Source organism: Schistocerca gregaria, chromosome 4 (genome assembly GCF_023897955.1).
Source record: "Schistocerca gregaria isolate iqSchGreg1 chromosome 4, iqSchGreg1.2, whole genome shotgun sequence".
NCBI lineage: Eukaryota > Metazoa > Arthropoda > Insecta > Orthoptera > Acrididae > Schistocerca > Schistocerca gregaria.
Window position 1 is genome coordinate 724,361,283 of NC_064923.1, and position 22,713 is coordinate 724,383,995.

The 22,713-nt window shown below is 43.1% G+C and overlaps 1 protein-coding gene across 1 annotated transcript in view; it reads right to left on the reverse strand.

Moving 5' to 3' along the window:
* LOC126268159 (uncharacterized) overlaps positions 1–20,123 on the reverse strand; it is a 449,091-nt gene extending 428,968 nt beyond the window's left edge. The window contains exon 1 of the mRNA XM_049973708.1: positions 19,873–20,123. Coding sequence (XP_049829665.1) covers positions 19,873–19,891 — 19 coding nt within the window. The 5' untranslated portion in view covers positions 19,892–20,123. The remainder of the gene's footprint in view (positions 1–19,872) is intronic.
* Positions 20,124–22,713: the final 2,590 nt, after the last annotated feature.

Genomic DNA, 22,713 nt, shown 5'->3' on the forward strand with positions numbered 1-22,713 from the left:
GCCACAACCTGGGGGATGGTTCCAGAATGAGATTTTAGAGATTTTCGATCTGCAGCGGAGTGTGCGCTGATATGGAACTTCCTGGCAGATTAAAACTGTGTGCCGGACCGAGACTCGAACTCGGGACCTTTGCCAACCGCAGGCAAGTGCTCTACCAAAGGTCCCGAGTTCGAGTCTCGGTTCGGCACACAGTTTTAATCTGCCAGGAAGTTTCATATCAGCGCACAGTTCACTGCAGAGTGAAAATCTCTTTCTGAATCCATCGATATGTCCAACCAGCTTCCCGCAGGCCTCAATGTAATTCCGTTCAACGGGAGTACGTAGTCGTCTTCGGGGAATGGTTGTCCCCTAGAGTCAATATTGCAAACACTGTTCACCTCTAAATTAAGCACCACTACTGCGTGCAGAGTCGAAACTGACGGGTACACAGACGGGCCTTCTGAGCACCATCTGATAGCTGATAACCGTGACAAGTGAGTCACGTACACTGCAGCAACCCCGGTATGCACGTACTACACTGTGGTGACAGTGCACACAGCCGTTTACGGTGCTGCATCGTTTTGAGGCAGTGTAGAAGAATGTAGAAGTGCTTGTGATTTGCAAGAGATTCACGACAGAAAATACACGAAGAAAGCTTGACAGAGCGTTGCTGACGCACTCAAAATTCCAGCCTGGGGAGAGAAACGGAATTTAAATTTAGTACTATCTTCCTTTCGTGGGGATGGACGAAAGAGGGCACAAACTTTTGTATTTGTTTATAGTAACATGGAAAGCGCAAAAAATTAGTTGCAACTAAACAGATGAGAGTTTACACCTGTTATCTAGGTTATCCTCAAATTTAAAGTATGCGAAAAAGTGATCACAATCGTGCCTTACGATGAAGGTAGTTGCTGTTATATCAGACATGAGTACGAGCTTTCAATGAAACCTATGTGACTATGAATTAAGCGTAAAAAATAAATAAAACAAGAGAATATTTGTAGGGCTCGTATGTTTCGCTGCTCGTTTTGTCGCTCGCTTTCTGTTCCGTTCCCTCTAGTGTATTCCCTTATTCACAGATAGAACTGAAGATTGGCAGTTAGTCCTGTGAATGCTCACTCGGTCGTGTTAGCTTCTGTTCTCTGCTGTAAACGAGGCTCCGGGCACTAGACAGCCGACAGCTAACAACTGTTCCGCGCTCATTGCACTTGCTCACCTATGCGGCGCGATCACAACAGGTTGTTTGGCTGACTGCCGTTAAGTGGTGAACTCAACTGTGACTGGGTGGGGATCGTGACGGGCCCCTTTGATTTTATTTTAACGACCCGCCGACGTGCGCTTCGTTATCTGAGAGTCACGCGACAGAAGAGCCGACTACGCAGGGACATCGCCAGAAGAACAGCAGCTTGGGAATGGTACTCGGGGCAGGCAAAGCGCTGTCGCAGTTGTCGATGAGTGACTACGACGTAGCTTCGTCCCACGCAATGACAGCTGCCGCGACCAGCAGGTCAGTTTAGCAACGATGACGAAGCACTAGCATGAAAGGATCCTGTTTCACTTAACCCGGACGTGCTGCAGCAGATCTCCCTAATGCGTCCCACAAATGCTCGATGGCATTCATGTCGGAGTACTGGGCAAGACACTATTCGCCGAATATCATGTCGTTCGATGAGCAGCTCATCTGCTGCTATTCGGTGCGATCGCGCACTGTCATCCATGAAGTCAGGGACGAAAACACCCCTGAAAAGACGCACACTGAGGAGTAGTTCAGTGTCACAATAACCACCAGAAACGATGACGTTCGACATTGATGGACGTACCCTCATATGGTGAGAGGTGGGAACACTTAGCACGTCCACGAACATCGTCGAACGCGATCCTTTTGGTAGTCCAGGTCTTGTGGAGCAGAGAGGCATAATGTAACATAAGCGCTACTGTCCTCCAAATCTTTGAACACCGTACGCTCACCAGTCTAAGACATTGTGACACTGTACTCCTTCCAAACGTCTCTCTTTTCAGGGCCCTTGACTTGATTTTTATCGATGGAAATGAAATGATCGTTTCGCGTTATTGGCCGGGAGGCCCCTTGCGGGGCAGGTCCGGCCGCCTTACTCCTCCCAAACAGGCCATGAAGCCCCAAAGGTACCGACTGGCCGCCGTGTCATCCTCAGCCCACAGACGTCACTGGATGTGGATATGGAGGGGCATGTGGTCAGCACAGTGCTCTCCCGGCCGTATATCAGTTTCCGAGACTGGAGCCGCTACTTCTCAATCAAGTAGCTCCTCAGTTTGCCTCACAAGGGCTGAGTGCACTCCGCATGCCAACAGCACCCGGCAGACCGGATGGTCACCCATCCAAGTCCGGCCGCCTTGGTGCAGGTCATTACATTCGACGCCACACTGGGCGACCTGCACGTCGGATGGGGATGAAATGATGATCAGGACAACACAACACCCCTCCCTTGGTGAAGAAAATATCCGACCTAGCCGGGAATTGAACTCGGGACAGTAGGACAGCAGTCCGTCACGCAGACCACTCAGCTATCGGGGCGGACATTTTTATACATGGCAATGCGCGACTTCATAGAATAGCGCAAGTGGAGGATTTTCGGCGAATGGACTGGTCTGCGCGTGCCTCTGGCTTATACTGGGTGTTTCAAAAAGGTACGGCCAAACTTTCAGGAAACATTCCTCACACACAAAGAAAGAAAATATGTGGACATGTGTCCGGAAACGCTTAATTTCCATGTTAGAGCTCATTTTATTACATATCTCCAAATCGCATTAATCATGGAATGGAAACACACAGCAACAGAACATACCAGCGTGACTTCAAACACTTTGTTACAGGAAACGTTCAAAATGTCTTCCGTTAGCGAGGGTACATGCATCCACCCTCCGTCGCACGGAATCCCTGATGCGTTGATGCAGCCCTGGAGTATGGCGTATTGTATCACAGCCGTCCACAATACGAGCACGAAGAGCCTCTGCATTTGGTACCGGGGTTGCGTAGACAAGAACATTCAAATACTCCCATAAATGAAAGTCAAGAGGGTTGAGGTCAGGAGAGCGTGGACGCCACGGAATTGGTCCGCCTCTACCAATCCATCGGTCACCGAATCTGTTGTTGAGAAGCGTACGAACGCTTCGACTGAAATGTGCAGGAGCTCCATCGTGCACGAACCACATGTTGTGTCGTACTTGTAAAGGCACATGTTCTAGCATCACAGGTAGAGTATCCCGTATGAAATCATGACAACGTGCTCCATTGAGCGTAGGTGGAAGAAAATGGGGCACAATCAAGACATCACTAACAATACCTGCCCAAACGTTCACAGAAAATCTGTGTCGATGACGTGATTGCACAATTGCGTGCGGATTCTCGTCAGCCCACACATGTCGATTGTGAAAATTTACAATTTGATCACGTTGGAATGAAGCCTCATCCGTAAAGAGAACATTTGCACTGAAATGAGGATTGACACATTGTTGGATGAACCATTCGGATAAGTGTACCCGTGGAGGCCAATCAGCTGCTGATAGTGCCTGCACACGCTGTACACGGTACGGAAACGGCTGGTTCTTCCGTAGCACTCTCCATACAGCGACGTGGTCAACGTTACCTTGTACAGCAGCAACTTCTCTGACGCTGACATTAGGGTTATCGTCAACTGTCCGAAGAATTGCCTCGTCCATTGCAGGTGTTTTCGTCGTTCTAGGTCTTCTCCAGTCGCGAGTCATAGGCTGGAATGTTCCGTGCTCCCTAAGACGCCGATCAATTTCTTCGAACGTCTTTTGTGTCGGGACACCTTCGTTCTGGATGTGCTTGATGTTAGTATGTAGAGCAATGAGTCGCATGTCAGCACAAGCACCGGAGTCAACATTACCTTCCTTCAATTAGGCCAACTGGCGGTGAAACGAGGAAGTTTAGTACATACTGACGAAACTAAAATTAGCTGTAACATGGAAATTAAGCGTTTCCGGACACATTTCCACATAACATCTTTTCTTTATTTGTGTGTGAGGAATGTTTCCTGAAAGTTTGGCCGTACCTTTTTGTAACACTCTGTATACTGTAGAGCACGTTTGGAATCCGTTGGGCACACGTACTGCAGCACGGCCACGTGCACCAACGACCATCCAGCAAGTGTCAACCGCCATGTTGGAAGAATGGAACGGCCTACCACAAGATGTGTTCGGCAACCCTGTTGCCAACGCTGAAGTACAGTGCAAACCATTCATTGCTGACTGTAGTGACCCGGTACCACTTTCTGCCCCTTGTAATCTCCAGGGACCATCATAAATCGCGGTGACTTCAGCGTAATTATTGCCTTTGAATAAAAGTGTTGTTTCTGTTTGCCTTATTGCGTATCTCTTTCACTTATCTTCTGTACTGTACTGTGGCAATTCTTAGTATCTGAGGTCCAAGTTTCATCGAACTATGTTGCGTGTCAGTGACACATCATACGGAAGTTACTGTCGCCTGTAAGTATTGCACATCAATGTATGTCTGAACGACCAGAAGCCACAGGGATCTTTACACAGTGAACCTTGCCCAAGCTTGATGAGAAACCGCAGCTGCCGAAGCGTGCCAGGCAAAGGTATTCGTGCTTGACGTATCGTATATATTTTTTGGGTGACCACTCTCCTGACTGCTCTGATGCCGCCAGCCACGTATAAATCTCCTGTGCCGGTCTCTTCACCACAGAGTAAGGAATGAAGAGGTTCTCTGCAGAATCGGTGAAGAAAGGACGTACGGAAAGCCCTGACGAGAAGAAAGAACAATATGATAGGGCACGCGCAAAGATAGCAGGAAATTATTTTCATAGTACTAGAGGGAGTTGCAGGGAATAAAAACTATTGGGGACAGCAGAGATTGGAATACGTCCAACTGAGGACAGAGTACAACAGGTACTCTCAGATGAAAAGATTCGCTCAAGAGAGGAATTAGTTCCAGGCGACACGAAACCAGTCGGATGGGAAAAAAGCAGGATCCTAGCGAAACAGCACTTCTTTCATTGTTACAATGGACAGAATAATACGAGCATACATCTAACATTCAAATAACTTACGCGAATACAGCAGGGTAACAACCTCTAAAAACCGCCGATATTTCAACACGTGAACAGTCCGTCATTTTTAAGGCAAAATGAAACGAGAGATCGCTGGGCATGGCAACTTCAGCCCTCGGTGGGTGGGGATACGTCATCCGAGAAACCAAAAGATGGCGTGTGCAGAAATGCCACACACCTTAAATTACTAGCGCCAGCAGATATCCAAACAATCGATAGTGACGTACTGACTAACAACAGGTGAGCAAGAAGCGCTATCTGTGTTCCTCTGTTCTCTGACCAGGGAGAAAGCAGCATCCAAGCAGAATTTATGCAAAAATCTCCGTCTCTGTGTATAACTTCATTTTCTAATTTAATTTGCACTGCTTCCTTAATAACACACTGACAGTAAAATGAAGTGTGCGCCAGAGTCTCTGTCTTGTTACATTCGATCGGGTGACCAGTATCAAGGAAATGTTCTGCAATAAAGATTAACCCGACTGTTTTAAGCGTGTATTTTGACTTAGGACACTGCAATGGACAATTGCCTTGGCAAGCAGTCCTTCGTACTCTTTCCTTCGGAAGTCTTTATTGGTGAATTGTTCCATTTCAATTTGTTTGTGTATGATAAACGCATTCACTACACACATATCAATAAAGTGGAAAAAAGCCTGTGCAACCATTTTTTACTTTTGCGATCACAACCTCAGTCTCCTTTTAGACGATCAAATTTGTCAACAAAATTCATGCTCCTGTTATAGTCACTCAATACACGAGGACATTCCACTACAGTAGTTGATCCATCTTTTTCCTTCCTATTTACACTTGTGGTGTCACTAGGATCATGCATAGTAGAGATCAAATTCACAGCTCGTTTGTCCATCCACTTGTAAAATGCTGCACCGTGGTTGCTGACTTTGCTGTCAAAGTCCCCTCGTTTCATATTTTTATCTTCCTTCAGTTTTGGGAGCAATTTAGGTGTAGGGTTCACAGTTCCAACTGCAAATGTTTTCTGGGCTTTTTGTAGGACAAAAAGATTATAAGACGTGAAGAAATTATCCATGAAAACAATATGATTTTTGCTATAAAGTTCTTCACATAAATCTGGTACTACCCCTGCACACAGTCCCAGTTAAGACTTCTCTGTAGATAATTTTCCAATATAAATTTGGAACTTCAAATTATATGCAGAGTCATCACACAGCATCCATATTTTATAGCCTCTTTTCACGGGCTTGTCGCTCATGTATTGCTTCATTGAGCTTCTGCCTTTAAATTTCACCATTGACTCATCAATTGCTACTCTTTGATGAAGCTGATAGCATTGTGCAAACCTTTTATTCAACATTTCAACATGAGGTCTTATTTTAAAAAGCTTGTCAAAATTGGCCTGTCCCCTTTTAGGCATCATCAAGTTGTCATTTGAATGAATATGACTTAGGAGAAAACTGAATCGTTTTACAGTCATCAAGTCACATATATATGCCTCTTTTAAATCTGGAGATGAAGACAAATAATCTCGATAACTTGGTAATTTTTTGATACTCATAAATAAATTGATTCCTAAGAAAACCCTTATCTCATCTTCAATAGTTGGGATGAAAGGCTTTCCTTTTTGTGTGGCGTACAAATTGGTGTGAAATGTAATATGTTTTATCATTTCATTAGTAAAAAATTCACAAAATATTTTATGTGGCGATGGATTTGACATCTCTGTAAAAACAGCTGTAGGGCCAATTTTTTCCACAAAATCAGGCAGTGTTTCAACTCTGAAAATTTGGCTCCATTGTGGAGGGTCATCCTGAACAATGGGTACGCTTCCAGATCCACCAGAGGTTGCAGAATGATTTGGGGTGTTTTGCTGTATATGTGAAGAATTAACTGTCACAGATGTCGTTGCATTAGACAGTGGTGATCTGGAACGTCTAAGCATGGACAGAGAAACTGATTCAGAGGCATACGAATCATCATTTGATGGAATTGTAGCCATGCAAGGTTGTTTATTATCGCACAAGTGATGATTACTTCTGGTAAATTATCATCTGCTTCATTGCTACTCTCTTCAGAACATGATAACACAATATTATCACAGACAGGTTCATATGTATGATGAATGTCAGAGTCTTCTAACAAACTTATTTCATTATCTGAGTCTGATGGAACGTCCTCGAAAAGCAGTTTTCGTATTTCATCATCACTAAGACACCTCCTAGCCATACTGAATGAATGCTGTACTCCATTTGAAATAAGTAAACTTGTTTCACGTAACTATTGCACTTGAGGTCATTAGCATGAACTAAACTTACATATGAAAATACTTACTTGGAGGTACGGTCGCAGGTTCGAATCCTGCCTCGGGCATGGATGTGTGTGATGTCCTTAGGTTGGTTAGGTGTAAGTAAGTTCTAGGGGACTGGTGACCTCAGATGTTAAGTGCCATAGTGTTCAGAGCCATTTTGAACTTACTTGGAAATGAAAGTAGTATATATGGGTCAAATTTGTTCTTCAAAACGTACACTAACTAAACGGCATAAAATTGCTGCAAGGCAACAAAGGAATTGTGCTGTACCAACAATAGGAAAGCAAAATGCGTGATATCCAATGCCATGCCATCTAGGGAGAACTCCCTCAACTAACTGTGTGGCTCGCAGTGACAGCTGCTGCCCCATTCGGTCTACAGCTGTCGTAAAATAGGTGGTTAACATTGATAACCACCGCCCTTGAAAGAGATAATGCCTGGTGATAGCCACTGCCCCTCAAAGAGATAAGCAGTGCAGGCAATCAGGGAATAGAAGCTTTTGAAACGTGAGCAATAGAAGAATGTTACGACCGGTTGGGTTGGTCGAATAACAATGCACAACTTGACTACGAGGGCCGTTCAATAAGTAATGCAACACATTTTTTCCCTGAAAACAGGTTGGTTTTATTCGGAATTCCTATACACGATATTATTCCCCATTCTTTTGGCTACAAAATCCTATTTTCAAAATAATGTGCCGACCTTACGCCACTTTATGGCGAGAAACTGCATGGCCACATGGTACCAGTCGACGTTGGAGCCGACGTCTTATTGCATCAGTAACCTCCCCACGTACTGCTTCCCTCGGAGTGCATCCTTCATTGGGCCAAACAGATGAAGGCCAGAAGGCGCGAAGTCCGGTCTGTAGGATAGGTGAGGAAGAACAGTCAGCCGGCCGCTGTGGCCGAGCGGTTCTAGGCGCTGATGCTGTGTAATGTCCTTACGTTTAAGTAGCTCTAAGTCTATGGGACCGATGACCTCAGATGTTGAGTCCCATAGTGCTCAGAGCCATCTGAAGAACAGTCCAGAGAGGTTTCCTGAGTTCCTCTCAGATGCGCAGACCTGCTTGAGACCTCGCGTTGTCATGGAGAAGGGGAAGCTCCTTAGCACTTGGCGACGAACACGGTGAAGTCGTCCCTTCAATTTCCTGATGGTAACACAATACACGTCAGAGCTAATCGTTGCACCATGAGGGCGGACATCAAACAGAATGACCCCTTCAGAGTCCCAGAAGACGGTGGCCTTCATTCCACCAGCAGAAGGTGCGACTTCGAACTTTTTCTTCGGAGGAGATGGCGTTTGGAGCCAGTCCATGGATTGTCGTTTTGTTTCCAGTTCGAAGTGATGAACCCTTCTTTCATAGCGTGTGACGATATTCGACAGCAAACTGTCACGACCAGGCAAGCAATTCTGCACAGATGGTCCTTCGTTGCTTTTCGTGGTCTTCAGTTAGGCGGCGAGGAACCCAGTGGGCACACACCTTTGAGTAGCCCAACAGTGAGTCAGCACTACCAACAGTGACGTATAGTTGTGTAGCGGGGTGTAGAACTGATCTATCGATCACATCGAATGAGAGTGTCCGCACGTTCCAACAATGAAGGAGTCACAGCTGTGTGCGGTTGCGATGACAGACTTCTCGCCCAACGAGTCACCGTGCTTTCGTTCAGTGGCAGGTCTCCGCAGACATTCTGCAAGCGCCTATGCATATCTGCGATGCTCTGGTTTTCCGCCAAAAGAAACTCAGTAACAAGTCTCTGCTTGGAACGTACCTCCGTTACAGACGCCACTTTGAAGACTACGTATAGCGTCGCCACTTATCGAAACGTCATGAAGCTATAGAAACTAAAACGGGAATATTCCACGATGTCCCGCAGCAAGTTCAGCATTTTTTCTTTCGAAATTGACGGTGAAAAGGAAGTGTCTCATTACCTACTGAGGAAGGAATCGAATGGTACGAAACATCCTGGGACATCAAGGATCCATCAGTTTAATGACATAAGGAAGCGTGGCAGGTTATAAATATAGAAGGAAAAAGGGAGACCACGACTTACATACAATTTATACAAGTGGGTGGAGGTTGCAGCAATTCCGCTGAGGTGAAGAGGCTTACACAGTATAGACTAGCATGGAGAGCTGCATCAAACTTGTCTAAAGACTAGTTTGATGCATGTTGGAGGATGTAATCTCCTTTCTGCACCACTGAATGGTCGTGGCCACCTAAAATGTTTACATCGAGCTTAATAGTTACCTTTCTTTACTGTCTGAACGTAGGACAGCTATATGGACGCCCAAAGCCTTGCTCGAACTTCATGTCGCTCCACCGTTGGAAATAGCTATTTGGACTGTGCGTTTTTTCTGGTATTCTCTGCGTAAATGCAAATATAAGCTGCCACAGATATAAGAAATAAAGCAAATTCACTACATCTCATTTCATGTTTTGATTGGTCATGAAAGGAAGCGACTAGTACGGCATTTTCGACTGCGAGATGTTCAGAAACTGGTCAGCCGCATAATCGGAAAGGTGTTTTAGTTAACTTTATTTTATTTTTAATGTCTCTCTCTCTCTCTCTCTCTCTCTCTCTCTCTCTCTCTCTCTCTCTCTCTCTGCGTATAATGACCCCTTTTCACGTGGCTAAATAAAGCTGTTTCTTAAGTGTCCATGCTGAGTGTAGAAGAATCTAATGTTTGTGTATACAGTGTTCCTCACGTTACTCTCCACGACACACCTTAAGGTGGCTTGCGAACTTAGGGTGTAGATATGTAGGCGAATGCGCAGCGGAAGAGAAACATGGAATTCAGAGGACTGGGAAGGAGGCTCTTACTGGTACAAATTCTCCACGAGCGATGCTGGCGCTTCTGAAGGGTAGAGTGAAGGAGGGTGCGTTATCGGGAACGGGAAGTAATTCGTATGTTTCCGCGGCCGGAAATTAGCGGGTAACTGTGGCTGACGGACTGGCGCGCCATATCCCGGAATCGTAGTTGGGAAACTGCTGCAGCGAAATTTTATACTGTCTGAAAGGTTATAGTAAACTATAACTCAAATGAGGATGAACCGCAAAAAAATACGCAGTACACATCCTCTTAACTCACCTTATATGTTGTTTCCTCCACACATGACCTTCAATAAAAGGCTGTAGTGAACACAAAGACTCCATAGAAATTGAACAACTGATTTTTGTACAAATTTTCTTAGCCAGACGAAGAATTTTCGGGACTGGTGCTGCCGTCCTGTTGAAAACCTTACCTTTGGACTAATGGTCACCATCACCCTCAAAGTAGTTCCCATCTGCATGTACCGACTGGGCCCAGTGCTTCTGCCACTGGTCAAACGTTTTCTGGAAGTCCTGTTCTTTGAGGGTGTTCATCACCGCCAGTGATGCTTCTTGAATCCTCTCTAGAGTGTCGAACCGACAGCGTTTCAACTTGAGTTTCAGTTCTGGGAATAGTGCAAAGTCGCAAGGTGCCAAATCTGGCGAGTACGGTGGGTGGGGTACAACCGCCATGTTGTTTTTTTGCCAAAAACGTCCTGGTGAGCAAGGGCATGTGACAGGGCATGTTGTCGTGATGCAGCAGCCAGTTCCCTTGACGCCAAACTTCGGGCCATCATCGCCACACGTTTTCACCGAGCCATCACGAAACGTCACAGTAGTATGCGGAATTCATTGTTTGGTTGGGTGGGACGAGTTCTTTGTGCACAATTCCCTTGGTATCAAAGAAAACGGTGATATGCTCTTCAATTTGCTGTTCACCTGTCTTGCTCTTTTGGATCTTGGAGAGCCTGGGCCCTTCCACTAGGATGATTTCTACTTTGTCTCTGGGTCATAACCATAAATTCAGCTCTCGTCGCCGGTGATAACCCGTGACAAGAAGGTTGGATCATCAGATGCAGTCTGACGAAGGTCTGCGCACACTTCAACATGCTGTGTCTTCTGATTGGCAGTCACGCTCCTTGGCAAAAATTTTGCGGCGACACGATGCGTGCCCAATAAATCAGTCAACATTCGTTGATATGTTCCATAACCAATACCCACTTCATCCGCAAGGTCTTCAATGGTTCGACGTCGATCCGCACGAATCAATTGTTGAAGTTTGTGTACAATGTCTAGCGTTGTGCGGCTAATGGACCTTCCAGTGTGAGCATCATCTTCGACGTCTGTACGGCCGGCCCTGAACTGAGCATGCCACTCAAACACACGCGTACGGCTCGTGCTCTGTCCCCCAAACACTTGTTGGATCATTGCAAGGGTCTCCGAAACACTTTTCTCGAGATTTGCTAGAATTTGATATGCACGCGTTGTTCTCTTCGCGGGTCCATCGTAAAATCGCCAAACACAGAGTCTTACGGAAATCACTGTTGACACGCAACACCTCCTCCCAGCTGAATACCACTCCACACACTGACTCATCAGATATGCAGCTCTCGCCACCTAGCGCTGCAAAGATCTACTACTCCTACTCTCCAGATGGCAGCACCAGTCCCAAAAATTTTGGATTCCACCTCGTATGTGGAGTCCTGGAGCGAAACCCGACACCCGAATGAGTGAAACTACTGAGTGACTCCAGAGGCATGGCCGAGATACAAACTGAGATCAGTCTTCGTGACTAGAGGGGCCATGACAGTCATCATCATCGTCATCACCGTTTTTTGCAGTAAAGGGCGTTTAAGTACTACAGAGGAAAAATAAAAAAATTAACCACCTTACAGAAAACAAAAACAATTTAACATCACAAAATGCGCAATAAAAATCGAAGTCAACACTGTTGTGAAGGTTATGATTTGAGCTCTCATCCTATTATAATGATTTACACTTGCCGGTGATTCCATGATGTCAGCTTTTTTATTGGTACGATTTTTAGTGTTGGCGACTGCTGTCTTCTTGCTTTTAAAAGGTCGCACTCGTTCAAATTTTTTAGTCGATTTTACTGGTATTGTTTATAGGCAACAAACCAACGAAAATGAAGTTACCCATGCGAAAGTTACACACAATGATAGATTTCCACCATGCTCAATTGTTTCACGCACCATGATTCTTCGGCGTTTTGTTGTACATGTAGCGGCAGTATTGGCACGATAAGTAAAACTTGAAATGGTCCTGGATAGCAAATGTATGGACGTGGGAGTGGCAAGGGATGATTACCCAGAAAAGAATCACTTTTTTAATAATGCATTTATTGCTGAGAGTCGCTTCGTTCCTTCTTTCTCTTTTTTAAGGAAATTTGGTACAAGAGTAACCTTTACATAAAATCAACTCTTCGTTAACGATAATTAACCAACGTACTGAGCTCAGTGGTACTGTTGTTATCTTAATTTGAAATAAAGGTTTCAGCTACAACCAAAAATGTAATTAAGAAAATTCATCGTGTTTTAACGCAAATGAGCAAAAGTGAATCTTTCAATATTCAGTATGAATCCACATAAAACTTAATTAAACAGATAAAATGAAAGACTCCGAAAGCATCAAATGGATTTTAAGAAATGTTTACTCAAGCTTATGATATTCTTAACAGGAGATTCGTCTGTTATACAGTGAGAAAATTTAATAACAAGAAATACATGAACCACATTGATGAACGAACTGACTTCCGTACGAAGAAGCGAAATGCCACCGTGGTGCTCGCAGCTTACATGAACGTCTAACTGACAGAGGGAGCCAGCTGATTACAGCAAAGTATCAAGCGATGCTCCACGTACTAGAACATAAGGAGAAACCATGTTACCAGAACGGTAGACACAGCTCACAATAGATACCTCAGAATTGCGAAAGTTTGCCGGCCACGGTAGCCGAGCGGTTCTAGGCGCTCCAGTCCGGAACCGCGTGACTGCTACGGTCGCTGATTCGAATCTTGCCTCGGGCATTGATGTGTGTGATATCCTTAAGTTAGTTAGGGTTAAGTAGTTCTAAGTTCTAGGGGACTGATGACCTTAGATGTTTAGTCGCATAGTGCTCAGAGCCATTTGGACCATTTTGCGAAAGTAAAACGACAGCAAAATTTTAACAGTGTTCTGTACCTTTGGCATTAAAAGGTAGCTGAAACAGAACACGAATTGAGAAACTTAATGCTGGAGATATTGCCATAAAACGGTGAGATTAAGGTAACAACTAAGTGCTTGCCACCCTTCAAATATATACACCATTTCACTGACTAACCGAAGTAGCATGGAGGAAATAAGTCATTACAAGAACACGCGGGTCTGAACACAGTCACAAGATTTTCCCTGATAGATGCTCACCAGTTTCAGTTACGGAGGCGTAAATCCAATATGTACACTACTGGCCATTAAAATTGCTACACCAAGAAGAAATGCAGATGACAAACGGCTATTCATTGGACAAATATATTATACTAGAACTGACATGTGACTACATTTTCACGCAATTTGGGTGCATAGATCCTGAGAAATCAGTATCCAGAAAAACCACCTCTGGCAGCAATAACGGCCTCGATACGCCTGGGCGTACAGGTACAGCTGCCCGTGCAGCTTCAACACGATACCACAGTTCATCAAGAGTAGTGACTGGCGTATTGTGACGAGCCAGTTGCTCGGCCACCTTGACCGGACGTTTTCAATTGGTGAGAGATCTGGAGAATGTGCTGGCCAGGGCAGCAGTGGAACATTTTCTGTATCCAGAAAGGCCCGTACAGGACCTGCAACATGCCGTCGTGCATTATCCTGCTGAAACGTTAGGTTTCGCAGGGACCGAATGAAGGGTAGAGACACGGGTCGTTACACATCTGGAACGTAACGTCCATTGTTCATGGTGCCGTCACTACGAACAAGAGGTGACCGAGACGTGTAACCAATGGCACCCCATACCATCACCCGGGTGATACGCCAATATGGCGATGACGAATACACGCTTCCAATGTGCGTTCACCGCGATGTCGCCCAACACGGATGCGACCATCATGATGCTGTAAAGAGAACCTGGATTCATCCGAAAAAATGACGTTCTGCCATTCGTGCACCTAGGTTCGTCGTTGAGTACACCATCGCAGGCGCTTCTGCCTGTGTTGCAGCGTCAAGGGTAACTGCAGAGGTGGTCTCCGAGCTGATAGTCCATGCTGCTGCAAACGTCGTCGAACTGTTCGTGCAGATGGTTGTTGTCTTGCAAACGTCCCCATGTGTTGACTCGGGGATCGAGACGTAGCTGCACTATCCGTTACAGCCATGCGGATAACATGCCTGTCATCTCGACTGCTAGTGATACGAGGCCGTTGGGTTCCAGCACGGCGTTCCGTATTACTCTCCTGAACCCACCGATTCCATATTCTGCTAACAGTCATTGGATCTCGACCAACGCGAGCAGCGATACGATAACCCTCAATCGCGATAGGCTACAATCACAAAGTCGGAAACGAGATGGTACTAATTTCTTCTCCTTACACGAGGCATCACAACAACGTTTCACCAGGCAACGCCGGTCAACTGCTGTTTGTGTATTTCCTCTTGTCAGCACGTTGTAGGTGTCGCCACCGGCGCCAACCTTGTCTGAATGCTCTGAAAAGCTAATCATTTGCATATCACAGCTTCTTCTTCCTGTCGGTTAAATTTCGCGTCTGTAGCACGTCGTCTTCGTGGCGTAGCAATGTTAAGGCCAGTAGTGTAATTCCCATCGTTCGGCTATAATAACGTCGGAAACCCTTCCACGTGAATCATCTGAGTACAAATCATAGGTCCACCAATGCAATGCCTTTTTATACCTTGCGTACGCTATACTACCACCAACTGCATGCGAACATACCGCTGTCCCATGTCTTTGTCAAGAGAGGTGACAAAAGTCGAGGGATAGCGATACGCACACATGTAGATGGCGGTAAATGTACCCCTTTACGTTCACATGTAGCAATAGTTACTGTAGTAACATTTAGTTGCACGTCACACAAAAGTAAATACGAGCCCTGATAGCTTAGCTTTATCCTCGCTTTATCAGTCTCTCTATATTTTATTAAGCGCACAAATCTAAACGTGCGAACTACCTATATCGCTGTGGATACAACAAAGCTGGTAAAGGGTAATAGAACACCTTTGAAAACATAGTGATAGGTAGTTGCCAGTACTTCCTCAGGAATATTAAAAAAATATCCTACAAACAATAGTGGGAGAAATAATCTAGCTGCCGTACATCACATGAAGGGTTAATCATTAGAGTCTGAAATCCTGTGTTGCCGCAAGATTTTAAATACATATTGATGCCTCCCTCCTCTCCTCGCCACACACCTATTACATACTGACCAAATATGAGTACAAAACGGAAATTAGTACAGGTGCTCCATTTGTAATGATCTTATTTCCTTGCATCTATACACTGGATGTTCACTCATAGGGTATGATTGCAGGCGTAGAACGCCACATCCACGAAAGAAAGACGACACATAAAACATTAGGGGTTTACCAACTTCGATTATCACGGTCACGATTTTGCATCACGCTTTACTTGTTTTCCGCTTTTCCTTTCCACGTGGACGAGAACTCTATGTTCCTCGTTAGGACGCTCTATTGGATGATGACCGCGCCATTAGACTGACCCAACCGTTCCGGGCCACGTGCCAAGTGGCCGAATCTCGAGCTCTATGCAGGGCGAAGTCGACAGCACACCACTGCAAAAAGTCAGACACCCAAAACAGACTTCTCCAGAAACAAAAGAAGCGTTTTAATTGGATTTCAGAGAGTCAATATTTAACCCACGGATTTTCAGGTACCTTACGACATGCTACTGAAACGTAACACTGCATAGAAGAATTTGTTCTCTGTGGAATTTCGAAATAAAGGATATATGAAGTTAAGGCGGGCGAGAGCTATACCTGTAAGTGCTGTTACGAAATACGACGTACCTTCAAACAAAATTTTTATAGTTAAGAAAACAGTCATTTCTCTTATCTCTTTGTAGATCAGTGGAGATTCATAAAAATTGTGTGAGACACGTTTAGTTGATAACAAAATAAAAATTCAGCTTATACAGTTTTTTCCACATCAGACTCATTCCATTGATAAAAGTGACCGTTTAGTTCGGCAGGGTACTAGCTGTTAACGAATTGTTGAATGTTTAGTAGTAGTAGCTTTATTCATCCGTAGATCTCTTTTTACAAGGATGTAGGACATGTCAACGTATGTACAAATTTAGATCAATTTAAAATAAGCTAATTCGTATACACATATATTTACAGACTTCTAGTTAGAGGCAATCACTAGATTTATTCTTGGTATACAATAATTATTTACAAATAACTTATTAAATAATGTAATGCCACATTGTCCTGTCATATCTCACTATCAGTCACTGCACACACTATACACACATTGTTTCATAACACTTCAGTCACTACACACACACACACACACACACACACACACACACACACACACATTGGTGATCTCTCAGCCATTTTCTGTACCGCAACTTCCCATTTGCAATCCTGAAAAACTGAATGAGCATCCTTCCATAATGAGCGAGATGTTGAGCTCAGAAAGAGGAAGGGGTATTAGTACTGTGCCATGCATAGCTTGGCGGTAAGTATTTCTAGAAAGGAAAAAACAGGAGCAAAAAAACATAAAGTGAAGGTGTTATGTGGAATGTTGGATATTTTATAATCATTATTATTATTATTTATTTGTATAGCATTTTTATCATACCCCCACTCTGTTTTAGCCAAGTAATCCTTCAATGCATAAAATGTATTGCATGACAGGTACTTTCTGGCTCCCTTTTTAAATAAGTGTATTTTTGCAATTTCTTTAATCTCTTTTGATAATTTATTGTACAGTTTTATTCCTTCGTAGAAAATGCTGTTTTGAGTTTTATGTTAATTTTTTCTTTGTAAATGTTAGTTGAGTCTATCTCTTGTCTCACGGTCATGGACAGAGCTGTTTGTGCAGTAATTACAAATGTTATTTATAATGTGTACAACTGACTGGTAAATGTATTCACATGGAGCAGTTAAAATCCCCAGTTTTCTGAACAGATCTTTACAATGAGCTCGACTAGTGTTTTTGGTTATGATTCTTATGGCTCTTTTCTGGAGTTTGAAAATTGTGTTCATATTTTGTGCATTTGTTCCCCAAAAAAGAATGCCATAGCTAAGAACTGAGTGTACATATGAATAATATGTACCTAAAAGACACTGCATATTACTCACTGATGATAGGACTCCAAGGGCGTAACATGCTGATGACATTCTGTTCTGGTTTTGAAATCGTTAATGAGGAGAGGTAGCAACGATTTATGCAAAATTACATTTATTTGTTTTCATTGTCGATTTCGGGCGACGAAACGGATCATTACATGACGCAGGTTTGCGTTGATGAATGTAGAGCAGTATATCGAGGAGTTTCAGCATTTAACTGACTTCCACATTACTGCTGCGTGAAAGACGATGTAAAATTCGTATGGAAATGTATGATATTTTTTGCGTTTCAGGGCACTAAGTAATTATCCTTGTAATTACATCATACGTTAGGAAATTTATCACAGTGTTGCTGTACCTTCTTGCTCCATTCACAGGAGGAAACTTGTGAAATCATTTCAGTCGAACAAAATATTATTTTTTTCAAAGGTTATCGTAACTGTGAACATTATTTTTTACATAACGCTGTTGCATTACGTACACGAAAACCGCTACGCAATGTCAGAGATGCACCACTCGAAACCGACATTGTCAAAAACAAAAATAAGTTAAACTGACTGCTGGATCTACGCATAAATAATTTCATTAAATAAAGACACGGAGTCTTATGTAATATTCATTAAAGTTAAATTTATTTTATTTTTAATAATAACAGATTCGTCGTCTGGATGAAATTAACACGTATAACAAACGTCGAAAACGGGTTTTAATGTTACAAACACTCCTTTCGAATGCTCGTCATATAGACATCGTTTGTATTGGTTTTGCTAGTGGCAGCGTAGTTTGACTAGCATACCGCAGAGCGTTTGTCGGACAGTACAATCATTTTTTACCTATAATTGTACGGAATAAATTTATGCCCGTCAACAGATGAATTTTTTTGGTAATAAAACTATAATAGTATCAAAAACGATGAAAGAGAAAAAGTAAAAATCAATGGCCTTTGATGACTTATCTCTTTGACATTCCGCGCAACGCCTTCCGAGGAACAGATTATCTTTTCACCATATTTGATTCCGTAACTGCATTTTTTAAAACAACTTCTATTGGAAAATAGTTAATATTATCAGCATAAATGATTAAATTACTGCGCTGTTCAAACATTAGTTTCATTGCCTTGCTAACATAGTAGATAAACAGCGAAAAACAATATGAGCACATTTTTCACAGTTTAAAAGTGAGTAGTGATTTTAATGAATGGGCATACAGTCCTCGGCGAACTAGATGCTATGAATATGTGTTTTTAAAAGAAAAAGTATGAACACGGATACGGTAATGCTTATACATCGTCTGCAACAAAACACACAGACACACACTTTCTCTTCCACGTAGCTAAATTACGAAAGGTGTATCGGAAAAATGGAAGCAGCAAACCTTGTAAAATTCATATGTAACTACTGCAACAGCAAACATTTGATATAAGCGTAGATAATTATTGCTTTGCCCTCTCACTGGTATGATATTGGAAGCGACCAGTTAGTCAAAAAATTTGACAGAAAATGATAAAATCCCTCATGAATGTTGTGCTAAAAGTAATCCTGTCCTTCCACTCAATGAGATATTAGTAACTGCAGTTAAGTAAAAAGATTCATCGCTTAGTCATCAGACACCCGCAGGCAATATTCGGTCGCTACAATGTTATCATCGTTTGTTTTCTCCCAGCGTGCGCGAGAGAAAGGGGGGAGGAACAGGCATCGAAGTAAATCGTTCGATATTACTTCGGGTTCGGAGATACCTGTTGCACTGACTCGGGCAGATGTCTCTTACAGTTCAGAAGCTTATTCAAGTAATGTTTACTTTGCGCATGGCAAACTACAGCGATCCTTTACTCTACCAGAAAATTCCTTTCTGACGTCTTCGTTATTTTCCACTATTTTTAGTAATTTGCGTTTGATAAAATTTTATGTATTGAGTCCTTTGGTTTAGAATGTATTCAAATTAACTTTTTTTACACTTGGGAATCATTCCTGATACCTGTACCGGCAAAAAATGAATAATAAACTTGATCAAACGAAAGTAAGGGTATTATAGGCTGCTTAGCATGTTACGGAAAAGTTATTTGCGGAGGTACACGTCCACAGACTCATTGCCTTTTTGAGGAAGAACATTGTATTAACAACAGAAAAAGTTATTTTTTATCTTTTCACGCTGAGGCAGAAAGTTTAAAGCTGTTTGTTTGTGTTATACGAGCTACGAAATAACAATGATTTCTCGCGTGAAGATGAGCAGCGCTCTGCAGGAGAGGCGAAGACAACGTAGCTGACGCCTCGCCGTATTCTCCAGCACGTGCCTAAAAGTTACGGGGAGCGCCGTCAGTTGTACTACAAGATCCCGGCTAAAAAATCAATGGGCGTGGAGTTATGAATGGTAGCGCGAGTACTCGGGCGGAGCGCGCGCCGGCGGCAGCGGCACACCCACCTTCTCTGACAGGTGCCATGGTGCCGTCCTCGCAGTCAGCTGTGCAGCGCGACGCAGACCATGCCTCCACTGTCCGTACCGGATGACCGTCTCCCGCCCACGGCTGCAATAGTCGTATAGCAGCGCCCGCGTACGCTAGCTGCTTAAAGCCCGACGACTCCTACGTCGTATTGATCGCTGCTGCGCGGCGCGCACGCCGCTCCGGCGTCTCCGCTTCACCTGTGCTGCACTCTAGGCAGCGCACGGCGAACTACTTCTGCCGCAAGGCAGAGATTTCCACCTGCGCCAATCTCGTGTAATATCTTTGATGGCGATTACGGATTGTAAATATCTATGGAGTGAGTTTTCGGAGGGTAGCATTCATCTCAAGCTAGGTGGGGAGAACCTGACGCCATAATGACGTAGGCACGCGTCATCATGAGTTTCACGAGTTGTCCAATCGACTCTTGTGTTCATTCTGTATATATCGACTGTTGTGTGCATCTTGAATCTGCATTGTTATTTGTTTGTGTGCTTTCACTGGCCTCCTGTTCGTATTGCTAGCGTGTATGTCGCGGAGATGAGAAGTCATTCGAGCAGATCCTCACAGATATTATGAAAGATTTCACTATCCTTAACGACGGCAAATATTGTGGATTCTGTGATTTGGAGGAAGAGATCTAAAGACTACTGAATAGTTTTTAGTGCATAGGGTATTTATAATCGCTAAGGAGCAGCCATCATCGCCAAAAATCGCCTTAATCCAACCCACATTCTTTGGATTGCAGCTTAATAAGTCAATATTTCACGTTTCTGTCCACACGATTTATGCATGATTCGTCTGACTTAAAAAAAATTACTACAAGTTTTGTGTGTGTGTTATAACTTCACTGCTACAGATAGATCACCTTCAGAAGCAGCTACAATGAAACTTTGTACAAGCGACTTACAGACATCTTAACAATTTTATACCAGGAAATGAAGTCGGCTTAAAGATGTGGAGAGCAATGGCTTAATGATTTTCGCCCAGTATCATAGCTCAGATTCCACTTGATTTACGTTTTTCGATAATGGGATAAGACAAGACAGCCAACAATATTTTATTACGTTTTCTGTTTCACTTATTCATATTGTCCAATCCCTATTCTAATTAACTACGTTACAGTACAGTACACAGTGCCGAAGTGTTACAAAAAGACAACGCATTTGGAACTATGGGGAACTATGAAATTGTTACAGTAAATGCGGTAACCGACTTGCACCACCTGCTTTTCCATTATTATTTTCAGTTTTTCTTTTTGACGCAAGCATAACTATAACATTTTTTCGCCATCTCATCAAAACGTAAAACCATAAACCATGCACAAAGAATTTAAAAAATGCAAGATCATTGCTCGTGTTTTGGAGTAATAAAAGAAGTGGCAGCCAACAACTTTTTTATGTTTTCTATTGCACTGATTCATATTATCGAATCTGTTATAATTAATTAGGTATGTTAGAATTACAGCGTGTAGGAAATTGTCTCATACAGAACTACTCAGATACAGACAAGGGTTTGAAAACCTGCAAAAACTGGAGGGAATGTATCACTGACATGTCTAAATTTTGTCTGCATATGAACATAGTACCAATATGTATACATTGACTGGCGGGTATAACGGTACTTTGGGTGCAGGCGTGTCAATTAGCATCATATTAATTAAAATCGGGAAAGAATTAAGAAGGGGAAAGTAATACGAAACAGTATTACTAAGAAGCAATATAAAGAAAGGTAATGAAAAGCAAAGTAGCAAAGACCAAGCGGGATAGAAAGATATAGGGGCGCGTTTATTTTTTAATACATATAAAAGAACATGTAACACATTATTGAGCTCTCTGCCTTCAGTTGTCGATGAAAAAGTGGTACGCGACTACGAAATTCGTCAAGGAGATTATTTAAAGACTCTTCAAACACGTTTAAAATATATTACGTTTATTGTCGGGTGAAGTGAAAATGAATCCGACAACATAATTCGAACTTTGTGTTAGCTGGGAAAAATACTCTTGAAAAACTACTATCGTTGTGGAGCCCACGAAAGTTGTACGCAACGGAAAGATATAGTGTACGTAATTCTACATTTTATAAAATGGTGAAACGCGTGTGCGCGGAACATTAATAGAATCTTATCATTGGACGGTTGCGGGGGCAACTGATACAAACAACGCGCCAGCATAAAAAAATAGTTCCTTTATTAACTACCAGATATTAATCAACGGGGACCTAAAATACTAAAAAAGAAGGATAGGATCATCACCTCCAATCCCGATTCATATTTCATATTTAATTAGTGAAAAGAAAAGTGTTAATAAACAAACTACATTTCAATTTTATCCACGATTTTGGCTTCATTACATACGTAGTCTTCAAAAAATGGTCCAAATAGCTCTGAGCACTCAACTGCTGTGGTCATTAGTCCCCTAGAACTTAGAACTACTTAAACCTAACTAACCTAAGGACATCACACACATCCATGCCCGAAGCAGGATTCGAACCTGCGACCGTAGCAGTCGCACGGTTCCGGACTGCGCGCCTAGGACCGCGAGACCACCGCGGCCGGCTTACGTAGGCTTGACTACATGATAAACAATATCTGTGGAAGTTGTATGCAACGTATCGTCATAATATTTAGCCAACCAATATTGTGGGACACCAAAAATATAAATGCATGAAATTGTTCTTATAGCGGATGTATAATGTGTGAGTGCGACGAACTATATTCAGAAACTGAACATCCATTACGTACTTGCATGTTTATCTGCGAAAATGGTCCTTGTTGGTACATCAGCTAGGAGTTCGAATAAAATCGCTGGAGCATTGCAAAC